The 10,927-nt window shown below is 35.9% G+C and overlaps 1 protein-coding gene across 1 annotated transcript; it reads left to right on the top strand.

Annotated features, from left to right (window-relative positions):
- Positions 1-5,342: 5,342 nt before the first annotated feature.
- Positions 5,343-7,520, top strand: LOC103402030 (transcription factor bHLH93-like). Its single transcript, XM_008340780.4, has 4 exons — positions 5,343-6,380; positions 6,482-6,649; positions 6,857-7,024; positions 7,196-7,520. Exons 1-4 carry the CDS (start codon positions 5,709-5,711, stop codon positions 7,280-7,282), a joined length of 1,095 nt encoding a protein of 364 aa, XP_008339002.1. The 5' UTR covers positions 5,343-5,708; the 3' UTR covers positions 7,283-7,520.
- The last annotated feature ends 3,407 nt before the right edge of the window (positions 7,521-10,927 follow it).

Below are 10,927 nucleotides of genomic sequence, written 5' to 3'. Positions count from 1 at the left end.
TGCTGTTTTTATTTGACACTATTACTTCAATTTTGTATTTGGTCTTGTAATTTCCAGCTACTACTTATATTTCTAGTTAAATTACCACTCAGTAATACGGTCTGGTGGTATTCCTCTTCACTTAGAAGTAAGAGGTCTTAAGGTTCAAATCTCGTGGATGGCGAATTTGATACCAAATTAGGCTATCCATTGTGTAGCATACCAAATTAGGCTATCCATTTGCATTTTACTAAGAATTGGTTTTAAAAATATTTCCATTAAAAACGTTTTCAGTTATTTAAAAGAATTTGACAAACGAGCCCTAAATCTAGTTGCTCAATAAAATCGAGACACTATTGGGTCATTGAATTTCCCATTGATCAGTTCCTCCTCAGTTCCTATCCCACGGCTCCGTGTGTTGCTCTATCCATTTGATTTTTTTCTTGCTTTTTCTATAAATAAAAGTTAGAATTTCATAGCAAAGATAGAGTAAAGATGTACAAAGAGATGAATTCTCTTTCCTTGTGTTTTCCTCCAGACGTTAGCATCCCAAGTGCAAGACATGGAGGCAACAAGCAAGTTGATTCCAAGGTATCGTAGGCCGGAACTGGCAATGGCAGTGGAAGAAGTTTGGTTGTTGAGTGTGAAGCCATGACTAATGCATTTAACGGAGAAAAAAATGGAAGTTTTTTTTTTTTTTTTTTTTTTTGTTTAAATCCTAACGGACTTCACTACAATGATTATAAATACGAATTCTTACCACATGAGCTATTTTCTGACTACTTTATCACTAAGAAGATCATTTATCCAATCATGCCTTAGAAATATTATATAGATAACAAAACTGATCTACTTATATCATTTCAATATAAACAATCAAGACAAAATTATAGCCAACAAAACAAAAATCTAGATTTTTTTTTTGGATTACATAATACATATCTAGCTGGACGAATTAACCTTATATGCAATATGGACCAGTGGACTTAATTATAATGAAAAGTACAAATAATGTGGTATATAAGCATGTAAGTAAAAGGATCTTCTTTGCCCAATGGCATGGTTTAGTCATGTAACAATAAAAATATTATTGGTGTGTTGTGCATAAAAGTACGGTTAACAAGATGAGTGAGGATATATGGCTCGACATATACATACATATATTTAGTTACAAATATATTGAACATACTGTACACGAGTAATCATAAACAAGAAACTAAAACATATGGTTAACTAATTATTAGGCTAAGACTAATTCTAATGCATGTGTTGGGGAGATAGGAATAGTCAGCTATTTTTGGGTTGGTATTGGGGACGGTTTCGAAATCAGCCATCAAATTTTGTTTGCCCAAAAAAAAAAAAAAAAAAAACTCGTGCGGTAATTGAGATATGCACACGATTTATGAAAATATATTATGTTGAAATATCCAGATCGATCATATCTTTTGTGATAAAACTCTACACCTGATGGATTGGGCAGATGGTAATTATCAAGTTAGGGACCGTATTGGTGTCGTTGAAAGTGGACATTTGGCCCATCTCTCTGATAATTCTATACGGTATCAGAACTAGGGAGCCAACCTGTATTGCCAAGTGATGCGTATGGGTGGATTCCCTTGGCCTCGCGCAATGATGGTTGGTCCCTTGACCCTGCGTGTAGGATGAGTCCCCTTAGCTCCACTTGATTGTCGATGTGTGGATCTCCCACGTGTGACCACCTGATGGATTGGGCATGTGGTAGTTATTAAGTTGGAAACAATATTGGAAATGGACCTTTGGCACGCCTCTTTGATAATTCTACATATTCTACCTCACGTTTTCTGATCCGTGCACTTGACACGTAAATTACAACGTGATTTGGCAATTGTGTAACGATAATATTTGAATTCCTTTTTGGGGATGAGCTCGTTCTTGCATTTGATATAAACTAATCATATATTGGCATGTGTTTATCTTTTTTAAAAAATAAACTCTTAATCATACTCAAACTCCTAATTTGGATCTATCTATTTTGTTTCGTTTTAAAATATTGAACACGTGTTACGATATGATTGATCTATATCAAAAAGAGGAGCGAGCTCATTCCCAAAGTGGAACACAAATTATTCTTAATGTATATGCTTGAAAACTGTTTATCAACAATTAAAAAAAGAAAATGTTGTTTAGTGCAACTGCATGGGAGGATGATCGACTAATTTGCTATGAATGTGTAGTGATATATCTTCTTTATTAAAAAAAAAAAACAATTGTTTACCTTATATATCTTTCTTTTATGTCTAATTTCATCATTTTATTTTTGAGGATTTCAATCCAGTAATATAACCCTTAGGATTAACATCAAACAAATAGCCTCGAGTACGAAACGTATATTAAATTATAAATTGCCTTTACCATTATTGTAATGGTTCTTAGTTTCGGAAAAGGATCCGAATTCTTTTTCTAGGGATCCAGTGATCTCATCCGTTATATTGTGCAATCAGTTTTCATTAGATACTATTCATATTTAATTTTAAATTTTAAATTTTGAAATAATTTCTGATCACATGATGTACGATGAACGGATGAGATCACGACGATGATCCTTTTCCCTTAGTTTCTAACAAGTTTTAATCATTTGTTAGATGTTTCATCATTTCATACCTAGAATGGCAGCTAGGCTGCTAAGAAAATAGCAAAGAGTCAACACTATCAAATAGAAACTCAAACTTCAATCGAAACCAAATGCAACCTTTTCTCTTGCCACCTGAATATTTATATGTTTTTATCTCGGTGCAATGTTTTCAAAGAGAATTACTTGCCTTCTTTTTTTTCCCCCTAATTTCTTATGATCGAGGGAACTGGTGTTTCATTTAATGAATCATAACTAATCTTTAGCGCGTTTGTGCATAACATGCACCCAGCTGCATAATTACTAGGTTAAGTAGCTAGCTCGCTGGACTCTTCACCACATGTCAACAACTATCTGTTCACTGTTGCTTGTTTTTTTTTTTTTCTTGAATAGCATGTGGCTCAGATTCGTTCATAAGTAAGTACTTATAGTCTTTAAACTTAATTAGTAGCAAAACACACAATTTGTCTGCCCTTGGCTAAATAAACCAGAATCAATTTTAGTTTCTAGCTCACGTTTCCATACAGCTCAACAATTCTACCCATAAACCAGACTCAATTTTAGGTTTATAGATCCCACCTTTGTCTTGTGGCTAACGTAATTAGGCTTATCTCCATTGTTTAACCCTTAAAACAGCTGCTGTATATAGAATTATATATAATATTAGATTCCTTGCAAAATACTCTGATAGTGGAGGGTATTTTTATAAGACTCTAAAAATTAATAACAAAATGAAGGATATATAATGTACCCCTGCATGGACGTACAACCCGTCTGCAAAATTGTAAGAACTCCACCGAGAAAAAAGTTAGAGCTACACATGGTGTGGATGCAATCCAACTTTGTAATGAGGAAGCTAGAGCCTAATCTAGCGAAAGTATCATACCTACCTATACACAATTAAAGAAAAATGTTATTTTATCATAGTATCATTCTGTTTGATAACAAAATGAGATATGCTTATAATGTCAATACACTGATCTTAATATCACTAAGTCGTTTGATCTTCACTTGAATATACTACAGTTTAAGTTTATAGTTTCGCAACATAAACATTTATTGTTAAAATCATGTTTCTCCTTCACCAGATAATACTAAACCCTGTATAATTGCTTGTATTGTTAAATATAAATATATATATATATATATATATATATATAACGCTAACGGAGTACTTTGCGGCCTTGTGTCTTACACATTGTGTGGCACCAATCCATTACTACACTTGGACAAGGATACAATATCTCATAAAAGCTGCGAAGTCAAACACCCTGTACCAGCATTTGGATGGGGCTCTATGTCGCCACTCTCAAATTACAGTTTTTATTCAGATTCCCAGCTTACTGACCAAGAAAATTGCTAACGTAAACGATAGTGATATTGTCGACTCGGTAAATCCACAAGCTACCAAAGAACCGTTGTTTTGATAGGAGTATACTAGTACTAAGGATTCATATATGCAACACAAATTGCCCCATATGTTTAATGTCAATTAGTACATTGGTGGTATGAACCAAACGTTAACAGCCACACATGATAGACTCTATAGCCTCTATACATATTCATGAAATACTAGAAAACACACACAAACACAATGCCAAAATAGGTCTTTAGCTAACCACTATTTTAATATACAATGGTATTTACAATTGAGAAAACCTTAAGGATACCACTACTTATATTTTTAAATTCTAACCATATTAAAAGGTGGTACGATACATTTTTGTTAGCAATTACTCTTACAATTATTCAATGAAGACTTTCTTGCGATATGAGATGCTGATTGATTAGTAATTACCATCTAGTTAAAATTTCTCTTGGATGCCAAAATTTTAATTGTAAACAAAAACTTTAAATACTTGGCAAAGTGTAACTCGATTTGGTACCTACAAAAGTACTTCACCTAGTAGTGCTGGGAAGTTACCATTAAAGTTTTATTTTGAGCGGTGTTATGTAGACCACTTTTAATGACTGCTAACCAAAATGATGTTCATCTTTGTTAAAGAGACCGTCATCAAAATGATCAATAAATGTTCTACACTCTTGATTCATGTACATAGGTGAGGACAGAATGAAAAACCCACCATCTATCTACTAAATCTCAAAACGAAAAAGAAGAGAATAATCAAGTTATTAGTTGCACAGGCTGATTAAAAACAAATGTCGACGAATAATTATAACTTTAGCAATAAGAGGCAGAAAGAAAACAAACGAGGCCCACCAACTCATTTGAATTTGTGAGCTCACCCAAATTTTGGAGGCATTGTTGCATGGGACCCAACTCAGCCATTTTTCTCAACAGAGAAAATTTATGATCATGAAATTTTTTTTTTGAGTATGCCGAAAACATAGATTAATACACCAAATATTATAATACAAGTAATTGAATTTTTTTTTAAAATATCAAACTGCTTATACTATGATACTTATTGTACCGAGTAGTATTCCAATATACTGAAAATCTCTCGTGGCCAGGTAATATTACTGAGCTCAAGCATACAAGGAACCGGACATGGTCTATAATGCTAACCCCATCCTTTGAAAGTGTGGGTCAAAGTTTTCCGAGCATATCAATTTTATATTGTGTGTTGTTTTGATTGCAGAGATTTCGGTGAAAAAGACTTGAAATCCCTCCTTTAGACGAAGGATATTTGTCTTCTTAGTTCAGCTGCTTTTTCATGTAAATTACAATTTGACATGTTAAAAAAAATTCAAACTTGCGTATAAAAAGAAAAGCATGCTGCTCGAACCGTTTGAGTACATCAAATATGCTTAGCCATTTCTACACACGCGTGGTTTGCAAATAAAGAAGAATTCTCATCTATGTAATGTAAGGAGTTAAACCAGTATAGCAAGAAGCAGTATTACCTGAGAGAGATTCCATATTAATCTTAGGTTAGAGGGTCCTAAAATAAATAAATAAAATAATAGAAGTGAAACGTATTATAATAATGGAAGCCTTTTGAAAACTTGTTCCTATATAAATATTCCACTTGGTGCATCTTGTTATCAGGGCACTAACCTAATTAGCAACATCAACATTCCCAAGAGAGAGAGAGAGAGAGAGAGAGAGAGAGAGAGAGAGAGAGAGAGAGAGAGAGAGAGAGAGAGAGAGAGAGAGATGGAGTTGAATGAACATGGTTTCTTAGAGGAGTTATTAGCTCTAAGAAGAGACAGTAGTAGTAGCAGTACATGGGAAACCAATATTCCAACAGAAATGAATGAATTGTTGTCTAGTAGTGGTAGCTGGGGAAATTTTGATTACTTTGATCAACAAAACCCTTCATCTTCTTTCCTCCCAATTTCTTCCTGCATCCATGATTTCTCACCTTCATTTGAACCCAACTTTAACAGCAGCAACTTCAACAGTAACACCACCGTCAATCAAGAAGTCTATTATCCCTTAGGCTTTGGCATTACTGATGAAGCACTGCTCTCAGCTCACCAGCAGGTCACTGACTCATCCTACAACACCCTCGACACACCACCGTTTCCGGTCCCGGAAGACAATCCGTGGTCCATGCTTGAAGAAGAAGAGTTGGGTTTCCTTGGTGATGAAATGCACAACTTGGAGACTCAAGCTGAAGCTGCTGGCTGCAAAGTGGAGCCAACTCAGTCCCCTGACCAAGTCCCAGCTTTCAACATTGGAATGTGTGTGGAGAGAAATACCAGAGCTAATAATAAGAAGTTGCAGGGGCAGCCATCAAAGAATCTAATGGCTGAGAGAAGAAGAAGAAAGCGATTGAACGACCGGCTTTCGATGCTAAGATCAATTGTGCCCAAGATAAGTAAGGTAATTAAGTTTAACCCCATTTTTTCAGAATGCATGTAGATATGATTAACGTTGAATACAGAGACTAATTTTCTTGCTTAATTTATTAAAATGGTTTGTAGATGGATAGAACATCTATACTTGGAGACACTATAGATTACATGAAGGAGCTCCTAGAGAGAATCAACAATTTGCAACAAGAAATTGAAGCGGATCCAGATCAGTTAAATGTGATGAGCCTTTTCAAGGATATAAAACCAAATGAAATGCTAGTCAGGAACTCACCTAAGGTATGTACTCTGCAACGCATCAACTTCAAGCACTTCTTAAATCCTCAAATTTAAATCTCAAAATGACGTAGCCGAGTTGACTAGAGCACTTTGTGTTCTTCTTTCTGCACCCAATTTTAAGTCCCCTGCCCCGCAATTTAGATTAAATTAGAATATTGCTAAAAAAAAGCAATCCTGAATTGACATTGCTGTGGTACTGATTTGCAGTTTGATGTGCAAAGGAGGAATGTGGACACCAAGATTGACATATGCTGTACAGGAAAGCCAGGGCTGTTGTTATCAACAGTATCTACCTTGGAAGCCTTAGGCCTTGAGATTCAACAGTGTGTTATTAGCTGCTTCAATGACTTTGCAATGCAAGCTGCTTGTTCAGAGGTATGTGAATTGCCTTTTTTTTTTCTTGCTTTCTGATGCCGCAATGGCACTGGGTTTTTTTGGCTTTCCAATAATATATATTTATAGAATCTGTTTGTGGCTTGCGTAGTTGGAAAAGTATTAAATTAATGTTTTTTATTGCCTGGTGATTCATTGATGTTATGGAAACAGGATTTTGATCAGAGAACAATGGTAACTTCTGAAGACATAAAGCAAGCACTATATAGAAATGCAGGATATGGAGGAAGATGCTTCTAATTGCTACAAAGTAAGAACTTTGCGGTAAATTTTTGGAAGAGATGGTTTTTTATGTAATCTCTGGAATTTCAGTGACAGTTGCAACTGAGAGTTTATAATGCTCTTTCTTTTTTTGGTATTTTATTAAATAATTGGTGTCATTTCATGGAGTAGCATTTGCTTCAGTAGTAGGAGATGTTAATTCATGTACAATGTATTTTCTATTTTCTTCTCCAAGAGTAAAAGAGTGTCTTCTACATTTGAAGTGCTGAAAAAAAAAAAAAACTCAAATTAGGGTTTAAATGCTACGTGGAATTGAATTGACGCGAAATGTTGGTTGTTGATTGCAAATAAAATTAGATGGAGAAAAGGATATAATGATGTAAGAAAGCCTTTCTATGGATGTTGTTTGTCGCCTGCTGATTCTTATGTGGATATCCACATAAGAATGAGGTGGATGTAGTTTGTTGCTTGTTTGCGCTTGCCGCTGCACATAATATGTCACTTAATCAGCTTGATGTCAATAACACATTCTTTCATGGTGATCTTCATAAAGAGATTTACATGTCTTCTTCAGTGGTGGAGCCAGCATTGGGTCATTGGTTGCCCTTGACCCTAACAACATCAAAATATATTTGTTTATGTATTGTATTTGACCCATAAACAGCTAAGACAAACTAAGTTACAGCTTCCTCCTACTACTTATATCTTCTATCATATTTGTCTTCCTTTTCTCTTTTCTTGTGTGCAACTCTATTCTACGCACCATGAGCTCGATGAAACACCTTAGTTGAAAAGTCTTAGCAGTCTTCAACACTACTCCACAATATCATGCATCCACCCTCGACAAACCTCTACAAATAATAGTAGTTTTTGACATTTGTTAGCATAAGTTTTTCGGCATATGTTGGCACGAATTGGCAGGAGCCAACTAGGTGCTTGACGAAATGACCTAATAAAGTTTTTGTAGTTGATATTAAGACCCCATTATTTGAAAACTCTGGCTACACCACTGGTCTTCTCCACCTGATTTTCAGCGACAGAAGGAGAACTTAGTGTGTCATCTTAACAAATCACTGTATGGCCTCAAACAAGCCTCTCACCAATGGTTTGCAAAGTTCATGGAAGCTGTTCACCCGGTTGGTTATGTTTAGTCTAAAGCAAACTACTCTCTCTTCACTCGTAAACGTGGAAAGCCTCTTACTGCTCTTCCTAGTTATGTTGACGATATATTGATCACAGTTAATGATGACAAAGCCATCTCTTCCCTCAAACAATTATCCAAAACATCGCGTTACCAAACCTCCAATATTAGGCCAGTGAAACCCTAATGTAGACGTAGTTACACCTCATCATAAATAAATCACACATGTTGACGATATATTGATCACAGTTAATGATGACAAAGCCATCTCTTCCCTCAAACAATTATCCAAAACATCGCGTTACCAAACCTCCAATATTAGGCCAGGGAAACCCTAATGTAGACGTAGTTACACCTCATCATAAATAAATCACACATGATCTGGCCATAATATTTTACTGATGTTTGCTAGACATGTATATTTACAACATATCCGAAATTTGCATCGATCCATGTTTGTTTCATATGGTTTTGATCACATCTTTAAAACAACTATTGGATAGTGCTATTCAGAAACCTATTTTTACCTTCCACATATTTTTGTTAATTGTTTATTATTGATCTTCTTCAATTCATTCAATTTGACAATCGAAAATTGAGAAGAAATGTGTAAAAAATAAAATAGATGTAAAGATAACACTAACCAGTAAAAAGTAACGTTTGCGACTCAAATTGTAAATTTAAATCCTTAAAGTCGTATACTTTCTTAACAGTCCCCTTAAATCCTGGCCCAACACCACTTGGGCTTAAGTGGATTACTCTAAATGCTTATAATTAACTAAATTTGCACGCTTAAAACGATTTAAATGGTCCAGTTACGGGAAGAAAAAATCAAGGCCTTAAAATAACCACCATGACTTGTAAGTCCAAACATTAAACTCAAATCCTATGAATACATAAGCGGGTCTACATAACAACTTCTAACAAGTCTCTTTTCGGGAACTAGTCTGAGTACCCATTGTTCTGTGAAGGGCTTAGTTACGAATTTAGAGCAATTAGTTACTTTCGTTTATGCCTTTCCTCAAAAACATATGCAGTGTGACTTGTGGGAGAAAGTCCTCAAGTGAGATCCAATTCATTGTCCTTGGTGCTTAGTTTGAGATTTTAACAATATTGTTGATCTTTCAGAGAAGGTTGGAGGTAATCAAACCCATACCACAGACATGAACAATTTTATCAATTTTCTTAATCTTGGCAACCTTTTGTCTTTAAGTGCATCTGGAGTTCCTTTTACTTGGACTAATTGTCATACGTTGTTTTTGAGAGATTGGATAGGGTGGTGGCTAACCCTTTATGGTTAAATATGTTCGCTAGTTATCATTTGCATAACTATCCTATTTTTGGTTCTAATCATAGTCATATTTTATTATCTCTAAATTCTAGTGAGGAGAAGAATAACTACTTCTTCTTTAAATTTGAGGCTATGTGGCTTAATCATCCTTAGTTTAAAACGTTTGTGCAAAATTCTTGGCATTGTGATCCTACTATTAATCCTAAAGATAAATTCAGAGTGTGTGCTGGTAAGTTTAAATTTTTCGTTTGTAAATGGAACAAGGACACTTTTGGCAATTTAAAGGAGAAAAAGAAAGAATTGTTAAATGAAATTGATGAGCTTCAAAAGAAAATTATGAGTAACAACTCTGTTCATTTGATGACGGAAAAATCTCTTTGAGATGAATTGAATCATGTGTTACTTTGTGAAGAAATTATGTGGACCCAGAGTGTAACATACCACATTGCCCAGGGTAGTGGATCCTGTAAGCCTTATATGTATATTCCCATCTCTACCTAGCACAAGGCCCTCTGAAGTTAAGCTAGAACGGGGCCATAGCATTCCCAGGATGGGTAACCCATTAGGAAGTTCTGCTCGCGTGAGTTCCCAGAAACAAAACCGTGAGGGTGTGGTTAGGGCCCAAAACGGACAATATCGTGCTACGGTAGAGTTGAGCCCGGAATGTGGTGGGAGATAATCCCGGGCCCGGATGTGACAATTTGGTATCAAAGCCACTCTGTCGTTCAGTGCGAGTGTGCAGATGAGGACGTCGGGCCCTTAAGGGGGGTGGATTGTAACATCCCACATCGCCCAGGGGAGTGGATCTTGTGAGCGTTATATGTATATTCCCATCTCTACCTAGCACAAGGCTTTTCGGGACCTCACTGACTTTGGGTTTCGTAGGAACTCCACAGTTATGCGAGAACGGGCCCATAGCATTCCCAAGATGGGTGACCCACTGGGAAGTTCTGCTCGCGTGAGTTTCCAGAAACAAAATCGTGACGGCGTGGTTGGGACCCAAAGCGGACAATATCGTGTTACGGTGGAGTAGAGCCCGGGATGTGGTGGGGGCCGGGGCCGGGATGTGACACAGAGAGCTAAAACTAATTGGCTGCAACTTGGGGATAAGAATACTAAATTCTTTCAAATTGTGGCTTTACTATTCGTAAGAAAATGAATGAAATTACAAAAGTTAAAGATGAGAATGGTTTTTGGTGGTCTGTTGGTCAGGGCCTTGAATGGGTTTTTG

This window comes from Malus domestica, chromosome 15 (assembly GCF_042453785.1).
Source record: "Malus domestica chromosome 15, GDT2T_hap1".
Classification (NCBI taxonomy): domain Eukaryota; kingdom Viridiplantae; phylum Streptophyta; class Magnoliopsida; order Rosales; family Rosaceae; genus Malus; species Malus domestica.
This window is presented reverse-complemented; position numbering and strand designations above follow the sequence as displayed.

Excerpts from the sequence above, each read along its gene's own strand:
- LOC103402030 (XM_008340780.4), top strand. The coding sequence starts at position 5,709 with ATGGAGTTGAATGAACATGGTTTCTTAGAGGAGTTATTAGCTCTAAGA. Across the intron at positions 6,650-6,856 it reads TAGTCAGGAACTCACCTAAG|TTTGATGTGCAAAGGAGGAA; the intron begins GTATGTACTCTG and ends ACTGATTTGCAG. Across the intron at positions 7,025-7,195 it reads TGCAAGCTGCTTGTTCAGAG|GATTTTGATCAGAGAACAAT; the intron begins GTATGTGAATTG and ends TTATGGAAACAG.